At 43.2% G+C, this 21,295-nt stretch overlaps 2 protein-coding genes across 7 annotated transcripts in view; one reads left to right on the forward strand and one right to left on the reverse strand.

Moving 5' to 3' along the window:
• Positions 1-21,295, forward strand: part of LHFPL6 (LHFPL tetraspan subfamily member 6) — a 254,444-nt gene that overhangs the window by 15,755 nt on the left and 217,394 nt on the right. For 4 of the 6 annotated variants that reach the window (XM_049701088.1, XM_033410105.2, XM_033410107.2 and 1 more), the window contains one exon: positions 16,405-16,979. In XM_049701088.1, coding sequence (XP_049557045.1) covers positions 16,595-16,979 — 385 coding nt within the window. In that variant the 5' untranslated portion in view covers positions 16,405-16,594. Of the gene's footprint in view, positions 1-14,838; positions 14,979-15,618; positions 15,791-16,404; positions 16,980-21,295 lie in introns of those variants that run through there. The other 2 variants (XM_004282247.3, XM_033410110.2) reach the window with 2 other exon arrangements.
• LOC125961932 (translation initiation factor IF-2) lies at positions 12,971-15,336 on the reverse strand. The gene is made up of 2 exons (XM_049701090.1): positions 14,369-15,336; positions 12,971-13,758 (listed from the first exon to the last, which is right to left on the reverse strand). Exons 1-2 carry the CDS (start codon positions 15,154-15,156, stop codon positions 13,689-13,691), a joined length of 858 nt encoding a protein of 285 aa, XP_049557047.1. The 5' UTR covers positions 15,157-15,336; the 3' UTR covers positions 12,971-13,688.

Consider the following 21,295-nt stretch of genomic DNA (forward strand, 5'->3'; position numbering starts at 1 on the left):
TTGCCATGCTTGACACAAATTTACAATGATGGATTTTTAAATTGAAAATTTATTTTAAAGTCACCGATGTTCCTCATTCCCATGTAACTTTATAAAGCAACGTAAAATTTTTGTAAGCTCTTTTTTTTTTTAAAGAAAACAATGAAAATGCCATAACGTGCCACTGCATTTGTTTTAATTCCACATGTTAATTAACCTTGTTTTCTGAAGCAATAGATGTCAATTTACAGGGTGACTTACTTAAAAAATAGAAAGCAAATTTAATTATTTGTTGAAATTATGGTATCCTGCAAGAGATAAGGGATAATTTAAATTAAGTATGACAAAAGAACATCTAGTTAACTTATAGGCAATGACATTAATGATTTAATAATGAGATTTTTTTCCCCACCAGAGATAGGAGATTAAAATGCAGATATTGGACAGAAAAATTAGTGCATGTTACTGAGCCTAATATTTCCATTTGCTTCCAGTTGGTGTAAACAATACACCCTGGTAAAGCCTTATGTTTAATTCAGAGAAGGTACTATTTGCCCAAGTAATCGAATTGTGATGAAAAGTAAAACTAGTCACACTTTTTTTACCTTTAAAATGCTGTGTTTATAATAACTCTGTATGTTTGTGTATTTTGAAGGGCCATACACCATATGGAGCTTTGATTATTACATATGTGGAAGTACTACATTAAATGTATTTTGGGAGCAAGATAGAGTAGAAATATTAAACAAAATTAATAAGTTTGAGATTATTAATATGAACACATTTTATACATTTGTATATAAATTTTCATTTTGTACACATGAATGATTAAATACACAAATTATTCATTTATAAATGGTAATATAAGTAGGGGGAAAAATACCAGATTTTTCAAGAAGTAAGGGAGATCATGTGTGAGGGGGGGATGCATAGAAAAAAAAAGGCATCACTAAAAACAGACAACAGTATATGTACTTATTTGTGTAAAATTACAGAAGTATGGGTAGAAAAATAGACTAAAAGTTCTAACTATAGCTATTGACTTACAGAAAGTCCATGACAAATTGTCAAATAAAAATATTAGAGTTTAAAGTCTATAAAGTGTATTATATAATGGATAAAAACAAAAAAAGAGAAAGCAGAGATATTTGTGTATCCATGAGTGTATTTGCTTGTTTAATTAGGAGACAATATAACAGGAGGCATGCTGGTCTACTAAAAATGGATACCCCAGGAGACTAGGAAGCTGGGAAAGTTATTAGCATTTCTTTTACACATCTTTATATTATTTCACTTATATAAGCATGCACTAGCATTCTTTTCGCATTTAAATCTTTAGTTGAAGTAAAAACATAGGAACTGCACATATCATGAGTGTTCTGCTCAATGAATTATCACAAAGCGAACCCAAGCATGACACTACCACACAGATAAAGAAAAAACAACGGCTAGCATCTCAGAAACCTCCCTCAAGCCCCTTCTAGACACTACTTCCAGGACCCCATCTCTTTTGACCTCTGTGTCCCATAGTTTTGTCCATTTGTCAACTTTATACAAATGAAACAGAACGCTGTCTATTTTCTGTGTCTGAATGCCATCATTTAACCTTAGATTTGTAAGATTCATCCATGTTCTTTTATGGAACACTAGTTCACTGCTTTTCCTTCAGTTCTGAATACACCATAATTTACTTATGTACTATTGATGGACACTTCAGTTGTTCAGAACCTTGCAATAGTAGGAATAATAGGAATACTGCCACAAAATTTCCTGTGGCACACACTATTCCTTGGGTACGTATCAGGGTTCTGTCTGCAATGAGCAACGTTGAGGGATGAGGCAATGTTCTGGGCAAAGATTAGGCTTGCTGTCTGCTATAAAACAGCAGGTTCCCCAAGGTCAGTGTTTCTCCCTGTATTGCAACCCACTGCATGTGCAGGTGCCACGTGGGTCCTCTGTGTTGCCCCCATGGGACTTTGAGGGAACGGGGACAGATGCAGATGATGGTGTTCACACTGCTTCCTGTGCCGTGAGTAATAAAATACTTTGTCTCTGACCCAGGCCTCTTACGTCTTCTGCCAGCATCCCTGAAATGGTAACAGGCTAATTGATCAGCTTGTAATAAGGTAAAATCAAATCCCAACCTGACCCCCATCACATCAAATACTTTAGTGTCTATTTCCCACAAACATAACCACAATAAAGACATCAAAATCAAGAAAATAACTTTGAAAATTTACTGGCTGTGTAGATTTCCTAGCTCTGTGTCTTCACCATCAGCACCACCGAGTCCTCTAAGGACACCCATCAGTACAGGGAGTAGAGGTGAGAGTTCTCAGGTGAGAATTTGGGAGACTGGCCCAGGGTGCTGGCGGCGAACAACTGTGACCTGGCTGGGCGCACCGCAGCTATAGCAGCCCCTACATCCTATGTCGAGGCCTTGGCCACGATGTGCCAGGGCAGCCCCTCTGGCTCCAGGTCCTCGAGCCTCCGGGACCCCCGGGGACCCCTGGGACCCAGCGGTGGCGTGGAGGGCGCCCTCTACAGGCTGGTGCGCAGCTGAGCCCTCCCTACCAGGGCGCCTGGGCTGCATGGACGGCCAGTACCTGCTGTCCTGGCCGCTGCGTCCACTGTGAAGTCCCTGCTCGTCGCTTGTTCCACCCGCCCACTTCCCAACCCTCTACCTGTCCGGCCCAGGCGCCGGGCCTGGAGCCACCGGATGCGGGGAGGAGGCACAGACACAGGAGGGAGGAGGGAGGGAAGGAAGGAAGCCCCGCAGGAGGCCCGCCAGCTCGGGAACAGTGGACCCGGGTGACAGCAGACCCTCCCACGGACGCTTTGGGCAGACCGTCATGAACTGTCCTGGATGCCACTGGCACCCCAATTGTTTACTCTCTTCCCAACCCTCTCCTCGCCCTTCGGGCACAAGCTGAATTGCAATAAATTATTTGATGGTCTTAAAAAGAAGTCCTCAGATCCCATGAATTTCACCAAAGACATAGTTCGGAATCACGTGATTGTCTTTATGTGTCACATCCCTTATTCTCCTTCAGCCTGGGACAGCGTCTCAACCCTTCTTCACCATTTATGCCTTTGACACTTTTGAAGATCATCGGCCAGTCATTTTACAGAATGCCCCTCGATTTCACTTTCTCTGATTTTCCTCATAACGAGATTCAGGATGCCTCATCGGTAGGAACATCACTGTAGTTGATGCTGTGTTGTAATTGCATCTTATCAGGTGGTACAGAATTTTAATTTGTCCAAATACTGGTGATATTCACTTTTATCGTTTGATTAAGGCGGTGCCTGCCAGAATTCTTCGCTGTAATATGATGCCTTTCTCCTTTCCATTAATAAGTGTTTCATGGAAAGTAATTTGAAACTATGTAAATATCCCATTTCTCATCAAACAAGTTTATTTATTTATTTTTATTTTTATTTATTTATTTATTTTTGGCTGCATTGGGTCTTCGTTGCTGCGTGCAGGCTTTCTCTATTTGCGGCGAGCGGGGGCTACTCTTCGTTGAGGTGTACGGGCTTCTCGTTGCAGTGGCTTCTGTTGTTGCGGAGCACGGGCTCTAGGTGCGTGGGCTTCAGTAGTTGTAGCACGCAGGCTCAGTAGTGGTGGCGCGTGGGCTTAGTTGCTCCGCGGCACCAGGGCTCGAACCCATGTCCCCCACATTGGCAGGCGGATTCTTAACCACTGCACCATCAGGGAATTCCCTCAAACAAGTTTAAAACTTGCTTGTTTGTTTAGGACTCATAGTTTCTTATCTTATTCAATGAGTCATAATATTGCTATTGTTATTTATTTTTATTGTCTTAGACTTGACCTGAGGAAGGCTATCCAAACCGGCTTCTGTGGTATCTTAATACAATTCCATCACTGAGTATTGCTTTCTTTCTGTCATAATAATATATTGCAGGCTTATCTCATACTTTTCCCTGCCTACACAGATGTCTATGTATCCATCTATGTATACCGAAAACCATGACCTCACTTCAATCCTTCTATTTCCAATCAACAACACAGGATTCATTTTCATTTTCTTCCTTTCTGTGATTGTAACTCCCTTCTCAAACCGTAAAAAACTTAGTTTTCGTTAGCCCTAATATATTTACTTATTTGTTTAATCCCCTGTATGTAACCTAATAGAAATTAGGCAAAGGATTTGGACAGAAAATTCACAAAAGAGAATACTTAATTGTCAAGAAGCATAGGAAAAACTGCTCAACATCATAGACATAGAGTCCTACTTAAAATGCATCCAATGAAAGAGGTAATGTTATTCCAATAGAATTTCAGCTGAGAGAACTTGGAAGAATGGGAAATGGCCACAAAGAATGGGAAATGGAAGGGGCTGGACTTGCCTGAGAAGGCTTGAGCATAGCTGGGGCAGCCTTACCTCAGGGTAGTGAACGTTTTATGAAAAGAGAGAAGCCCCAAACTAGACATGGAGAATTGGGAAGGTTAGAAAGTATAGTCTGTGTCATTGTTTTGCCCATAGTTAACCTTGTGAGTCGACATGAAAATGTCATATCTTTCCCTGGGAATTTGTCCTCAGTTCTCCCACCTCCTGTTACCTAGCTGCTTCTCTGCTGGACCTTTAAGTGCTTGACAGCATCTCTGATTTCTTCTATATGGTAGACTTAAGGAATAATCAAGGCAACATTTGAGTCTTCCAAAGGATCTTCCATAATTCTCAGAGCATCTCTAGTTATTCAAGCATTAACTTTCCTATTTGCCACAATTCAGATCACTCTCTCTTTTTTAAAAAAGTTATTTATTTGTATATTTATTTATGGCTGCGTTGGATCTTCGTTGTGTGTGCGGGCTTTCTCTAGTTGCGGCGAGCGGGAGCTACCCTTTGTTGTGGTGCGTGGGCTTCTCATTGCAGTGGCTTCTCTTGTTGCAGAGCACGGGCTCTAGGCGTGCAGGCTTCAGTAGTTGTGGTATGCGAGCTCAGTCGTTGTTGCACACGGGCTTAGTTTCTCCGGGGCAGGTGGGATCTTCCCGGACCAAGGATCGAACTGTGTCCCCTGCATTGGCAAGCGGATTCTTAACCACTGTGCCAGCAGGGAAGTCCCCAGATCACTCTCTTGTTCCCCTACAAATCCTGAGGTCAAATGTCAGTTACCATGCATCATCGAGTACCATTTTTCTTATAGTAGAAAAATACCCATTTTCGTTGGTTTTTTAAAAGTGGGAAAATAGAGACACAGAGGCCAATTGACTTTTCTTATGCTTGGATCTACTTTACCCATTTATACTCCTTCCCTGGTTCCTGTAGACATTTGAGTTTGAGACTTTTAACTTAAGGAATTTAACATGCCCATCCACAATGAGCCATTTGGCTAGAAAAAAAAAATGAGGATTAAATTAATAAAATTTGAGGATTAAATTTGGATAGAAAAAGTGGCTTAAGAAAAGGAGAAATGGGAGAGTCATTTTATATGTAGCACAAATATGAATGTATATTTCTAATGTTTATCCCAAACAAAGAAACAAGCAAAAGAAGCAGTGAAAAGTGCTACAGAAGTACAGACTTTGGAGACGTGTGCACCGTGAATGCAGTGGGGAGCCCGTAGGACAGACTCGCAAAGTAATTCCTGAGCCAATCCCTAAAGGATGAGAGGGATTTTTCTTGGCGGAGGGAACTTTATTACTTCATGATGAAGTCTGGGAGTAAATACTGGAACTTTGACGTATTCTTTCCCATTTCAGTTTTTTTTCTTATAGCATTCATTGCTATTTTCCACACTCAAATCCTCACACAGAGGGGTCAGGATAACGTGAGTACGTTAAGTCTAACAATCTCATATCAATCACGCCCAACAGAACCACTAGGATTAGAATTTATTATTATTATTTTTAAAATTTTTATTTATTTATTTTTGGCTGCGTTGGGTCTTCGTTGCTGCGTGCAAGTTTTCTCTAGTTGTGGCTTGCGGGCTCTAGAGTGCAGGCTCAGTAGTTGTGGCTCACGGGCTTAGTTGCTCCACGGCATGTGGGATCTTCCCGGACCAGGGCTCGAACCCATGTCCCCTGAGTTGGCAGGCAGATTCTTAACCACTGCACCACCAGGGAAGCCCAGAACCACTAGGACTAGAATTTAAAAGTGAGGAATTTATGAGGTATAGAAAGAGTCCTGGAGGTGGAACCACCAGTCCTGGCTTGAGTCCTGGCTCTTCTTCTTCCTCCTTGAGTGACTTGCAGAAGGACAGAAACTCTTAATTTCTGCTGCCTCATCTCTACACTGTCCATGGAGATAATCCCATCTTGCCTGCCTTGCAGGCTGCCATGGAAGTTTAGATGAAGGTACACGAAAACGTGTTTTCACGTGTGACGTGTTCTTCAAATGTGAAGCGTCGTCTTCAAGAACGTCCAGCGTAGAAAAGGACATACAACAAATAATACTTAAAAAAAATTAATTTGTTATTTTGGACTACTTGGAACTGCACAGAATTTTGCAAAGATAGAAGACAGTATTCCCATATACCCTTCATCCAGTTTCAGTTCCCCTCAGATGTTTTCATCTTACATACTGTGGTACATTTGTCAAAACTAAGAAACCAACATCGGCATCTTACTATGGACTAAACTCCAGACTTTATTTGGGTTTCCCCAGTGTTTCTACTGACGCCCATTTTCTGTTGCAGGATCCCCATCCAGGAGACTACATTGCATTTAGTTACCACGTCTCCTCAGTCTCCTCTGATCTGTGACAGTGTCTCAGCCTCCCCTGGTTTTTTCGTAACCTTGACAGTTCTGAGGAGTACTGATCTGGTATTTTGTAGAATGTCCCCCAATATGGTTTGGTCGGGTGTGATTAGAGTGGGGTGTTGGGTTTTTGGAGAGAATACCATGGACGTGAAGTGTGCTTTGGTCACATCATATCGGGGGAAACTGGAATCCACACGTGGCCAGTAATGTTCATCTAGGTCACCTGGTTAAGGTGTTACCTGTCAGGCTTCTCCACTGGAAAGTTACTGGGTTTTTTTCCTTTCCATACTTCATTCTTTGTGAGACATTGAGCCCACCCACCCTCCACGGAGTCGGGGAGGGGATAAGTTCCGCCTCCTGAGTGGAGATGGCGGGGGTGTCTACATACATTATTTAGAATCCTTCTGTAAGGAAACTTCATATTTTTTTAAACCATCAAATAACAAAAACAATACTGGTTGATGCAAGCTTCCTTTTTTATTCCCTGCTTACTTAACCTCTGGTAAGAATGCTAAGCTTAGCCTTTCAGCCAACGGCAGAGAATGGGTGTAAGAATGAAGAGTCATTAAAGACCTGGAAGTCCACAAACCAGAAAATACTTTTATGCTAAGAGTTAACTATGTTTGATTTAGGCCAGGTCTACCTCATCATCTCCCTGCATATAGTTGACAACTAAAACATGTCATTTGCCATCTGGTTCTACAAGAATGAAGGCACTGGCCACTGCAGTCACTGACCTTCAGCACACCCTGAAAGGAGTTCAGGGCGGAGATCAGGAATGAGGCACTCCGTGCTCTGGGAAAACTGGTAGAGCAGGCCTTCAGGTAGTCAGATACTTTCAGGAGAGATTTTGTGGGAACCTGGATTCTTGCATCTTCCCATACTTAGAAAAGCACTGAAACCATTAACTAAGATGTCTATTCCTTGTGACTAGCAGCAAACTTCTGCAGAAATGTGCTTGGTTGCATGTACCCCCTTTGCCCAAATCACATATACACTAACCCCCCCACCCTTACCTCTTCAGAGCAGTCCCTCAGAGCTCTCTGAGAGGCTGTCTACTGGGCTATATAGTCCTCAGTAGTCCCCAAATAAACCTGAAATGCACAGCTCTTCCATCGTGCGTTTTTATTTCAGTCGACATAGTGAATGTCCCTTTGACACTCCAAGTGGACATGTCCTCCTCATGACACATAATGCCCTCGTAGTAGCAATTGCATCACGGGATCCATATTTTTCCCATCCTTCACCAGACATGGCAAGTATCCTATGTTGCCTTCAAGGTAGAAGATACAGCATTGTTCTTTATCCTTCCCTCCCAGGAGACAAAGCAAAACAGAACCGAAACCCAGAAACAGAACACCTGTCTTCTCACTCTTTGTTGGCCTCCCTCTCTGTGTGGCTCTCTTTCTGCCCCTCTCCTCCCCCCTCCTCCTCCCTCCCTCTGTCTCTGTCACTCTCTCCCTCTCTCCCCTTCCCAGCCTCTTTTCCTCTCTCTCCCCCTCTCCTCTCCCCAACTCTGCTGTTTATTACCCCCATGACCACTTCTAATGTCTACCTGTTGACATGGTTGATGTACACTGCTCTTAATTCTATTTTTATTCTTATATCTTCTGTTTCTTGTCACCTTGCCCATGCTCTTTTGCTTTTAACACACGGAGACACTGATCTTTCAGAGACATCACTAGCAAGAAAGCTTTCTCTTTTCATCCACCCCTTCACTCCAGTTGGCGACTCAACCAAGCACAGCATTTAAGAGACAGTCTTTGGCCTTTTGACTCAATGCTAACTGCTGAAAATTAGTTCCCTTCTTTTCTCCTTGATCCCTATTAGTAAAGACCTGGTGTTGCTGGCATATTGGTCACAAAATAGTAATATTTAAGTAATATTTAAGCATGCACACATTCAGTTTGTGATAGTTCTTAGTGGGGTCTCTCACGGGGGCCAATAAATAGCACTTTTCTTCCCCAGCTGCAATCTGAACAAACTGAGGGGGAAAAAGAGGCAGATGGAGACTAAAATATTATGATTATTACTGATAAAGGCTAAAGTGGAGGATGTGGCTTAGTGAGGGGCAAAGGGTCTGCTAATGGAGCCCAGAACTCAGCAGATTCACCTACCCTCTCTTCTCAGCAACGTGGATGAGGGCAGGTCTCCCATGTGGGAGATTCACCTACAAGAGAGAAGCAGCCCTGACCACGGCACACTGGCAGGTGGTTTCTCCCTGGAGACACCAGTTGCCCCAAGGGTTTGAATGAGTGGAGAGAGGCAGGGTACATTTCAGCTAGATTTCTCCTGAGGAAATCCAGGGAACTGGGGAAGAGGCATTCCCCCTCTGCCGTTTCACAATTTCTGTAATATGAAATTATTTACTTTAGAAAAATCAGTGTTTGTTAACCCCTCTTAGTATTATAATACCAAAGTCAGCATTTAAGTTTGGCTTTCTTCTGTTAGACTGTTGTATTAATATATTCAGTCCTTGCAATGCATCTTATTTTGGTGAAGGAGGGTGGGATTTAAGATTCTTAAAATACTGTAGTACAAATCTTCGTGAATTCTCTCAGAAGTTATGACACTGGTGGAAAATATTATCCAAATATACAAAAAATTTTTATCTGTTTCTATGGAGACTGTTGTATTCCTCTTTCTACATATTCTGGGAAAAGTTTTAAAAATTAGAAAACATAGTTGTAACACTGAAAAAGCCTGAGATGACTTTTGATACCAGAAGAAAAAAGAAGCATAATTTAAAAGTAGCAAAAGCATAACACTGATTCAGTATTAAACATAATTATGCACTGCTTTAAAATGCATACTGGGTCATGTAGCAAAAATATATTATGGACATTTCTCATTTTGATGGTTTAATGTGAAGTGTTTGCTGTGTTAAATGTGATTTAACACTTCACATGTTTTTCTTCTTATGAATGAGTTATTGATTTAAAATGTGTATGCTACTTTAATTCATAAAAAGAATGCAGACAGCACCTCTGGGAGCAGGCCACAGACTGTATGCATCTTATTTCCATGAGAGCTTCTGGGGAATATAGTCATACAAATCACTATGTTTAGAAATAGTACATAACGAGACATATGCAATTTCTACAGGGAAAGAGGGGTCTTGAGTCTATCAAACACATCCTATCCTATCCTATTTCTGTCCTAGAAAATGAAATAGGCAACCTTACTTCAACAGGATGTTAGGATGGCTGTGGTAAATGTATGTATACAAATGGAAGAATAATCATCCTAAAAGCAATCCATGATCTCATCCAGAGACTACTTGAAATGGAGACCAGGAAATCTGAAAGGTCCCTTGTCCCATGAGATTTTTTTTTTCCCCTACAAATAAGATGGACACCATAGCAATACCTCATTAAATCTGTTTTAAGAAGGCATTCATGAAGGGAAGGGGTAGTTTAGGAAGGAAGGAAATGGCAAAAAAAATGAAGAACTTACCATGGTCTCTACTTATTTTAACTGTTTGCTGTTTCTGTGCTGAAAAATCTGATTATAGTTTTTTAGCTAGTGGAACATTTCTTGGGGTATCTCCCAGCCTCTGTTGAGGAACAAATGATCCATTCTGATAATAAACTGATAAACTCCCCAGCCAGGAACAGTTAAGGAAAATCTCTCTTCCTTGGCTCTATATGGAGTCTCTCCTTTCGTTATCCACTAGTTCTTTTGCATCTTACATCTTCCTGCATCTCTCTCTTGCTGGTCTGTCTTTGAGGTGTACCTCCCTGTATCAGGCCATTTATAATGCTTAGAATTTCAGTCTCCTTGAATTTCTCAAAGTTAAGACTTTAAGGGGAGACATTTTATCAGCTATCTTCATAGCTATTCCTGTTTCTATTGCCAAGTTGTAAGGAGGGTCCATCTTCTCTAATACATGCTATAGATGAGGAATGCCTACTGCAGCCACCGATTGCTGGAGAATGAATTCTCCCTTGACATCGTTCTGCCCTCTCTCTTCTCTGCTCTGCTTAGCGTCCGTGCTCTAATCCACTTAACTGTGTTGCTAGCTCTTGGACTGCAAGAGAACAGTTAGTTTGAATAGTCTAGCAGGTCTTTATTTATTGCTAATCACAGATTTAAACAGCTAAGGGTTGGTTATTGGTCTCACCTAAGGGAAGTCTGAGAATAATGTAGCGGCCTAAGGAAGATACCATGGATCCAGACTCACCATTTTACTCCATCATTCTTAGTATGTGGGCTTTGTCCTAATGCTTTTCTCCTCGTGGTTGAAAGGTGCCTGCTGTGCTACAAAGTGTACCACATCCATTTTCTAAGGTTGAAGAAAGAGGGTGTGGATGTGATGGGACCAGCATCCCTCCACTTTCCTCTCATTGGCCAGCACTGTCACATGCCCCTCAAATTTCAAGACCAGCTGGGAAATGGAGATTTTAGCTTTCACTGTTTCGATTGGAGAGAAAGGTGTGGAAGAAGAGGGTTGGGAAAGGACACTGTATCAGCCAAACTATAGTGATTGCCACATATGTGAACTGAAGAAGCCCCTTTTCAACCAATCCCCGATGGTCAGCAGTTATTGATCCATGGTGTTTCCTATATTTCACTATCATACTCCTTCCCTAATTTCACATAGCACACTTTCTCTGTTTAAAAGATAAATACCCACTCTGTAGGCCACACTAGAACAGGAAAACAATCACAATAATATTCATTTGTTTATGAATTCCCTCAGTTAATGTTCAAATTATTGAGTATCTATCTTCTATTGCCAAGCACTGGGATACAATGTTGACTAATGTGTGTTTTTTTAATCATTGAGCAAATGTCTTATCTGTACAGTGCTTTATCAATTAGAAATGCTTTCAGATACTAAAAAGCAGAAATTTTAAATAACAATGACTTAAATCTACTTACAGTCTATAATTTACTTCTAAAAAATTCAAAAGGTGAGTAGCTCCACAATCTTAGGGTGCTAGGATTTATTTCTGTGATTTTCCTCGTAGTTACAAAAAGGCTGCCACAACTCTAAGCATTTTGTTTTTCAATAATGTGTCCAAAAGGCGGCCAAGATGGCGAGAGAACTGTTCTCTCATGCTTCCTTCTTTAATCAGAGAATACAGTCTTCCCTAGAGGACTCCTCAGCTGATTCATTGTCTAGAATAGGGTCATGTGGCCACCAAAAGTATCTAGTGAATAAGAAAGAGGGATTGGGAATTAATATTTGGTAGCTAACCAAGAGTATTGTCATAGATGCTTTATAGCTTTCCACATGTTTTTACATTCATGATCTCATCTTATGACTTAATGGGACTACCATCCAAACATGCTAGAAACTCAAACCTGGAATAAGAGGTATAAGCAGCATTTGTTATGTGAGAACTTCTGGCTGGGAAGTAATTTAAAGATCCTTTTGAAGGTGCAAATTTAATGCAAGCGTTTTAAAAAATAGTATAATGCATTTTGCCTATGAAGTATGCAAACAAGAACTCAAGGAGTAACACAGATGGCTCGGTAGTTTGGGAAGATAATTACACGGTGGAATGAAATGAGAGATCAGGATACATGGATTCGAGGCTCAGCTCTGGGTAAGACACTGGAAGGATTTTGAGCCTCTGCTTCCTCGTCTGTAAAATTATATACTTGAACAAAATTAGATGACCCTAAACTTCTTCTCAAATATAACAGTATCTATATAATCATGATGCTAGAAGTCATGAGGTAGAATCATCCATTTCCAACCTCTTTTTTTCAAATGAGTGAACTTAGGCCCAGAAAGGGCACTGCTTGTCCAAATTCACTCCTCTAAGTCAGAAATTTGAGTCCTAGTATGTAATACACTATGCTTTCATGAGTAATTGATACTGCTTCCCGACAGATTAAAAAAGAAAACAACCAGCCTCCTCCTCTGTCTTCATCTTCATCTTAGGCAGAATCTCAATAGCATTTACTCTGTTTAATAGAATGCAGATAATGAGATATTTTTTGAAGTCCCCCTTTTAGCTGTAAGGTCTCAGCCAAATGACTTATCCTCTCTGTAAAGTAATAATTGTACCTCCTTCATATTTTTCCGCTTTTCTTTTGAGGACTAGATAAAATAGTCTATTAAGAAGACTTAGTGTAGGGACTGAGACACAGCCAGGACTTAAATCTCAGCCAGCCATCTCGGTGCTTCAAACTCCAGATTGAGAAAGTGTCCTAGACCAATATCCACAGTGGGCGTGTGGAGGGTGAGTCCCAATTTCACTCTCATTATTTTGTCTTTATGGAGTCATACCTTCTACCTATACATGATACAGATCTGAAGGCTCTGTGTAATAACTAGGTCATGATACATAACAGAAAGTCAGGCCAACCATTATTAACACAGTCACTGAACTCATTAACCAGTGACTTGTACAAGACAAATAAAAATAACTTAAATCAGAGCATTTGATCAGGGATTCTGATCACGGAAGGGATGCAGGGGAACAGGGAACCATCGGACATTTTATTGAAACAGGTTTTCTCAACCTCAGAACTACTGATATTTGGGGCTGGATAATTCCGGGGGTCTGTCCTGTGCCTTGTAGGGTGTTTAGCAGCACCCCTGACCTCTGCCCACCAGATGCTAGTTCACGATAATCAAAAATATCTCCAGACCTTGCCTAATATCCCCTGGGAGGGGTCATACTCTCCCTTGAGAACCACTGTGAGAAAACTTGATACTACTGTGCATTTTTTTCTTTTTCTGGGAGGCTTATCCGTTTCACCATATTCTTAAAAAGGTCTATGACCTCATAAAGGGTTGGAACTAATTACACAAAGCCTTTCAAAATAATAATGAAAGAACGCACATCTCCAGCTATAATAAAAAAAAAGTACTCTACCATAGCTAATTAAAAGGGTACAATTTGAAAATTTACTATGAAATATATACCTACCCAGTTATTAACTTTCAACTGCTTTGAAAAAGCACAAACTGTACTGAGGAAGTAGCTACTTCACAAACTGCTATTCCCAGATGGCAGGATTCTTAAAATACCGTCTTCAGCAGAGACCTACAGTCTACTGAATGTAGCTCTAAATTTCCAGAGAGGTTAGCGCTAATGACAAGAAAAGAAAAGAAAAAAAAACCTTAAGTCCAGAGGGGAAATCAGAATCCGTGTTTCTCAGTAAAGAAATTCAATGGCGGTATTGATTGCAAAATTGATTGGACGGAGGGATGGAAGAGAAAGGGGGGAGGGGAAGAGAGAGGAGAGGGGGAGAGCGAGAGAAGCAGAGACAGAGAGAGAAAGAGGAGGAGAGAGGGGGACAGACAGGGAGAAATGCTTCGAGAGAGGTTCCTGAAGAGGATGTTTCTTGGGGGAGGCTCGCTGTCATCTCCCCCTGCTTTCTCCCTGGCTTGGCTGGAAAGGCGGCTGCCTGACGGAATCCCTGAGCCTCGGGTTCTCTGCTCTCGCCTCTCATTCCCACGCCCACACTGGCCCTGTTCACCCCCTTACAAAGTGACCACGTGCCAAGAGCTCCTGAAAGCTCAAAAGGGTCACCGCGCCCAGTCTCTGAGGCGTTCCTTTCCATCTCCGTCTCCTAAAGGCGGTCGGAGACCGGAGCTTAAACCCCAAATACCAGACCCCCGAAAAACGAGCAGGGAGCGTGTTTCATCTTCTAAGCCCCTGGCGAGCACCCGAGAGGACAAGCAACTTTCGCCCCTACTTCTCGGTCTCTGCCTCCGCCACTCTCGCGTTGGAAGGAGTCGCGGGGCCACGAAGGCGGGAGAGGACTCGGGGCTGGAGGAGCCCAGACAGCCGCCCAGGGGGTGGGAGGAGACCCCGGCGCTCGGCGGCCGCGCCCCCCGCCCCGCCCCGCGTGCCGGGAGGGTCCCCGCCTTGGCGCGCCGCGCCTTCGCCGCGTCCGCTCCGAGTCCCGGCGGGCGCGAGGGGAGGGGACAGGAGAGAGAGGAGGGCCGGGCGGCGGAGGGGAGGAGGCGCTGCGTGCCTCGCCTGCCAAAGGCAGATCCGCCCCTCCGCCCGCGAGCTACAGCGCCCCGCGCGCGGCCACAGCGCTCCGCCCGAGCCGCCGCCAGAGAGCCGCGGGAAGCGGGGCTGCACGGGTGGCGGCGCCGCGCGTCCTCCCGGAGCCTTCCGCCTGCTGCCGGCCCCTGCTCTCCCTCCCGCGTCGGGCCCGGGGGCTCCGCGGCTGTTAGGGACCGCGGCGAAGAGGGAAGGACGGTCTTGCGTGCCGTGGATGCTCCGCCCCGGAGAGACAGCAAGTTGTGAGTGCGCCCCGGCGCCGGCAGAGAAGGTGGCCGCCGCCCGCCAGCCATGTGAGTCCCGCGCGCGGCTGCCCCGGGGCGCGGGCTCCGCTCCTTTTTTCTCCGGACGCCGGAGTTGGGCTGCTCCCGGGCTCCGGACTTCCTGAGCTGGGCTGCCGGCCGGCTCTCCCTGCCCGCCGCGTCCGCTGCTGGCGTCTGCCTCCGGGGGGTGCTGCCTGCCCATCCTCATCTGCTCCCTCCGCGCGGAGCCGGCTGGAAAACGCCCCTCTCCCGCTTTGGGGGTTGAGGGATCCTTGTGTGTCTTCGGGGTGGAGTCTTGCCGGGGGCTGGCTAACCCCGGGGCGCCTTGCCCCAGCGCGAGGTGAGGGCGGTCTCCACCCCACGTCCCCGTGCCACCCGTCTTCCCCAGCCTCCGGGCCCAGCAGACCAACTTCAGCCGCTAATGCTGATGCTGACCGCAGTTGACAAGATTAAAAAAAACAAACAAGTAGCCGGAACTCCCCTGGAGTGACACACTGGGGTGGAAATGGGGTGGTGGGTGGGAAGGAAAGGGCAGGGGCGAGGGTTGGGAAAGGAGGGGGTGGGTGACGTCAAGCTGGAGTTAAAAGAGTCCTGGGGACGGAACTGGGGTGCGTGGCTCTGGGCTTCTGCATTCGCTGTGAAAAGTGTGGGAAGTGGTCCTGGAACTCTTTCTCAGAGGGAGGGAGGTATGGAAGTGAATGCACGTGGAATCACTAGAATGACTGGGGATCGATGTAGAGTCCTGGCAGGTGTGGATTCTTTTTCAGATTAGATAGTGACACTCGTTCAGCAGTAGAGATGGTTCCAATAATTTAATTGGAGGCCGTGAATCAAAATTGCAGGTATGAAAATAAGCCGTACGCAGGCTTTCTTTCGTTGACACTAGAAGCTAGTTGAGATTGAAGGCTTTCACAAACGCTACTGAATGAGGACTGGGGATGCCTAATAGTTCCATCCATTCTGTATGCCTGGGCAGTGTGTAATTGTGATCCTAGTTATTTTGTTCGGGCTCGTGCAGAGTGTTAATGCACCTAAAGGGACACAGAGAAGTTGCGACAAGTTATGAGCATGAACTTGCAAGCCAACTGAACAAACCCCGGTATGGTTCATTTTATTATGACATTCGGAATTATGTTTACTGCCGGTAAATATGCTACATTACTTTTAATGTGAGTATATGAAATGAATTCACTGGCTTGGCAAGTAGAAGTCATGCACTTCTTTAAGTGCATGAGTTAATTTGGGGACATTTATAGCAGATAAAGACATGAAAAAGGTTTGAGCCAGTCTGACAACATTTGAATTACGGAGAAGTTTATAGAGAGAAGGGATTCTTCTCACTTTTGAAGTATGGAGGCATCTTTGTTTATTCATTGAAAGTTGTAGACCAACTGAATCGGTGTTAATCGCATTTCTAAAAACATTTAACTTTTAATATTTCTTATGGTTTTACCAGGGACCATCTTCCTTACTGCACAGGATGGGAAGTTGATGCCCAGTAAGACTGAAGATCCGTTCTGTTAATAGACACTCTCCCATCACAGAACTGTGGATTACCTGTGGGTCCCCGGTGGTTTCACACCTTCACTCCCTCCTGCAGACCCAGAACAGTTACTTTGGGTCCTCTTTGCCCCATCTGGTGAAAGATGGCATCCAGTCTGACTTGCACCGGGGTCATCTGGGCTTTGCTCTCGTTTCTTTGTGCTGCCACCTCCTGCGTGGGGTTCTTCATGCCTTACTGGCTCTGGGGATCTCAGCTGGGCAAGCCTGTGTCCTTCGGTACTTTCCGGAGGTGCTCGTATCCCGTGCACGATGAGAGTCGGCAGATGATGGTGATGGTGGAGGAATGTGGGCGCTACGCCTCCTTCCAGGGCATCCCCAGCACAGAATGGAGGATTTCTACCATCGTGACAGGCCTGGGCTGTGGCCTCCTCCTGCTTGTGGCGCTCACCGCCCTCATGGGCTGCTGTGTGTCGGAGCTCATCTCCCGGACAGTGGGAAGAGTGGCTGGAGGAATTCAGTTTCTGGGGGGTAAGTGACTTCGCTAAATTTACATTGTTTACTGGAACCCCAAAGCAATATTGAAAGTTGTGTTCCAGTTATCTACTGAGATTATGGTAATTGACCCTTGGAACGCTCAGGGGACATAGGCTCTGGGGACAGATTGCCAAAGTCAAAGATGCTTTACAACTTCAAGAGCTCTTAATTCTGTACATCCTTAAACATGGACATCATTGGCCTGCTCAGTACCACATCTGTGAGGCAGTAGTGTCTAGGTTGTTTATAATGTAGTCCAGGAGACGGTCTGGATTTTATAGCTGCTGGCTCTTTATGATCAACAACAAGCAATTACAGTATCTGTGTCTTTCTGGAATCCTCAGGTCTTAGGAGATGAACCCTTCATAGAAAAGTAGAAAAGGTTTTTGATTCAACATTGTCATCATAAGCCTTTTATCCTTTTTGGTGGATGTAAAATTGAGCCCTGCCCCATCTTAAACTATATTTCTAAATAAATGATGACTGTTTTAAATGAGAGATCAGTTTTACATGAACAACTATGAATTTAACCATGCCACAAAGATAGGCTTCAGTACCTTGTTAGGGCTGAACTTCTCCCGGTGCTTTTGCTGTGAAGGAGAAAAAAAAAAAAGAGTATTTAGCAAGTGATGTGTGTTTGTTTCAAAGGGACTGGCCAGTCTCACTAACACTAGAAAAGATTTGATTTTTACTTGGGTTGCCTCCAACAAGTATTGCTTCAATATCTCTGGTCATATGGTTTTAATTATACTTCATGTATTTTCTGCTGTGCCTTTCACCTCCATTTTTCAACCTGACGGGCTGAACTCGTGTGATTTATAGTCTGCCTTGGTGAAATAGGACAACCTCTGTAGATAGTACAGAGTTCAAGAAAACAGGAAGCCAGAAAAACGTATAAAATGTATTCGTAACTTCATTACAAAGTAAAAGTCTGTTGCTCTTTCATTGGGTGTTTTCTCATGGTCTTCGCTGAAAATTGCAGAAGACAGAACATTAAAAATGGAGAGTTCTGGAGTAGAGTCTATATTGGAGAAACCCCAACAGATGATTTCAGATGATTTAATATAAAACCTTCAAGTAACATTTTGGGTCAGAAAATTCTTGTGCTAAAAATTCAAGTGGCTGAAAGTTTTGCGTTTCTGAGTCAGAGATACGTTGTTTGCAGTTCTTGATTTCCTTACCAGATGTAACTTTGTTCTCATCTGTTTTTTCCCGCTGGTCTTGCATCCCACTCTGCCCTAGGAGGCAAGCTGGGGGACTTACTATCCTTCCTCTACTGCTTCACTGTTCAGCATTGAGCACAAGTCTTGCGTGTGATGTGTGGATTCCTACAGAAAGACAGTACAGTAAAGCTATTAGGCAGTATAATGAGGTTTTTGTAGAGAGTGGAAATACAAACCCAGAGTTAAAAACTTGTTGATACCACAGATTTGAAGAATAGGACTAATGCCAGGAATATTTTTAAGGTTTTTTTCCTTTAAGAATAAACTTGATTTGCTGTTTGTGTTTCACTTGGCTCAGGAGAAATACTGGGGCGGTTTCTTTTTCTCCTCTTCTGGTAAATATTCCTTTTCCTTTTCTTCTTCGTTTTGGGGCAGGGACTACTGTTATTTCTGGCAGAACAGGAAAGTGCTTACAAAGAGAAATCAGTTTTTATTGATTACCTTTAAACGTATAATGAAGGAAGGCAACAGGAAGTAAATCTGAGACTGGTGAGATTTATAGATTTGAGGGAATTATAAAGAGCTAAATGTTCTACTTTACATAAAACTCAAGGGGAAAGGCCATTGGGGAAGTTATGTATACTTTTTAAAGGACTGTTTTTTCCTTAGTATATGCTTTTCATGAACTCTGGTTTGGTAAGAGTTACTGACATTGAGCTGAAGATATAGGTTATTATTAGCATTTCTCAAATCCTGGCAGAAAATAATTCTGAATGTAAAACCTAAGAGGGCTTTTCTGATTCGAACCTTTTGAGGGCCCGAGTAAGTAAATATATCCCATTACCCAAGACAGTAGTCATTTTAGAATTAAAAAATAACTTGAATTACGGAAAAGGTTTTGAAAAATCTGCCATTAAACATTACCATTTAGTGATAGACCAGTTGACCAAAAAAATGCTTCAGAAAGAATTACTCCTGTTGTTCATTTCATAATTGTTTGAGTTTTTATTCATAAGAAAAAGTGGTAAATTTATTTTATGAAAGTTTTCATAAAATGGGTGGGTTTCATAAAGACTGCAAAATACCAAACCACTGGGTTCTATGAATTCTGTCAGTGGCCATGCTTCCGAAATACAGTCAAAGTGCAGGGCACTCTGCTATAAGGCGGATTCTTCTACTAAAAATGATTCACCCAGAAAGGTTATGTTTAGCTAAAGTTAGGATTGCTCCAGAACAACAGGAAACAGGATAATGGCAAAGTACAGAGGCATCCTACTTAAACATGCCTGCTGTGTCTGGAGTTTGCACATATGGTGTAACATCAGGCAGTAAAACCCCTGCAGTACTTTGGAACTAGTTAAAGGACAAAGTGTCAACCTTCATTTTGAATTGTCTTGCTGTGGTTGGTTAGAGGTCAAAATGTCACCTGTAAACGGGTTGAACAACACAGAATGGGACTGTTGTCCATGGACATTTACTACCTATGAAAGAAATACTTCAAGGAATCAATGACTTCTGCCTTTCTTGTGGTAACTTGAGCATAAACTTTAATTGCCACCATCTCCATCTTATATTTGAAGTCATGTCTTGGTCGTAATTTTTAAAAACGAGCCTGGGTTGAATTTTACCCTCAATTGAATTTTTAAAAGGCATGTAGAAAGCCTTTGAGAAATATCACGCGTAATAAAAATGTTAACATGCAGAGATTATGATAATGGTGTTATGAGAAAATAGAGGTTGTAATGTTGTTTTTGTTTGTGGAACACAAAATCATGTGCTTTCAAATACTGTTGTAGTCATTAAGTACTTTAACAGAATTTTTGAAACTTCATACCAAACTTTTGACGTACGTGTTAGTAAAATATCTTACTTACATGCTCTGTAAGTGAAACATGTAAGAACACTGTAAAGACATATTAAGGCTATCTTAAGTTCTGCCCACTGGTGCTTGCAGTTGTCAGGGTCTGAATTTGTAGATTTCATCTTTGGAAACTGCTGGCGCTCTAACGACGGGGTATGGAAAAGAGTCCCAAATTGGTATTATTCCACATTTAGTTTGGATGTGAGTCACATATATGTATAAAATGAGTGTAGACTACTAATCAGTGGCAAACAACTACCTTCCCAGTGTAGATACTGCTCTGTCCTGAGAAGCCAGGGGAGACCCATCTCCTCAACTAATTGATGGTTACGTGCTGCTCAAGACGGTAATGATGACAAAGTGTTTCTTAGAGCATCCCTGCCTCTGTGCTGAAAGCATCATTGCCTCTCCCGAGTCCCCTCACTGTAGGGCTCTACCTGGGCTGTCTTTCATCCCTTTGGGTGAGGGCTTGGGACTTCTCCTCTTGCTGCACTTTGAACCTGACCTGACGTATGGTGTGTCCCATCGTGCTTTCCTTCATATCCAGGCTCCGTCAAGTGACAGCTGAGGAATAAGATAAGTAAGTGTTGGCGTATTAATGGGCATGGTGGCTTTTTAGTGACAGTGTCTTAACTGAAAGAAGTTGCTCTAATTTTAAGAAATCGAGCCATTTCTTGGGCCAGTTGGGGGGGCAGGCAGAGCTCTCTTTGTTCCTCTTTAAATTGCGCCTCACAGATCACAAGCTCCTCCTGTTTCCTTCAGCTCCCTCTAACCTTACAATATAAAGTCCAGGCAAGCGGCCTTGAGTTCTGAGCCGGTGGTTCTCAAACTTTAGCATGCACCGGAGTCACCCTCAGGACTTTTTAAAACAGATTTTTGGAGCCCACCCAGGGTGGCTCCCTGATTAGTAGGTTTTGGGGGGTTGGCCAGGGGAGTTGATAATGTGTATTTCTAACAAGTTCCCAGATGATGCTGGTTCTGAGACCACCGCCTTGAGAACCCTGCTCTAAGTTCATCATTTTGTATTTTTTAAGATGTGACTTCTGGTAGATGGCTTACATTCAGAATTTAGTTAATGTTTAGTTTTTATCATGATCTTATTTACACGTCTCTGACTGGACTGTAAAAAGACCCCATCTCTGTGGTTTGGTATTGACTGAACACATCGATCTATCCTGTTTTTTTTTTTTTTTTTTTGCGGTACGCGGACCTCTCACTGTTGTGGCCTCTCCAGCTGCGGAGCACAGGCTCCGGACGCAGAGGCTCAGCGGCCATGGCTCACGGGC

Source organism: Orcinus orca, chromosome 18 (assembly GCF_937001465.1).
Source record: "Orcinus orca chromosome 18, mOrcOrc1.1, whole genome shotgun sequence".
Taxonomy (NCBI): domain Eukaryota; kingdom Metazoa; phylum Chordata; class Mammalia; order Artiodactyla; family Delphinidae; genus Orcinus; species Orcinus orca.

Excerpts from the sequence above, each read along its gene's own strand:
- LOC125961932 (XM_049701090.1), bottom strand. The coding sequence starts at position 15,156 with ATGAGGATGGGCAGGCAGCACCCCCCGGAGGCAGACGCCAGCAGCGGA. Across the intron at positions 13,759-14,368 it reads GCGGAGGCAGAGACCGAGAA|CGCTAACCTCTCTGGAAATT; the intron begins GTAGGGGCGAAA and ends TCTTGTCATTAG.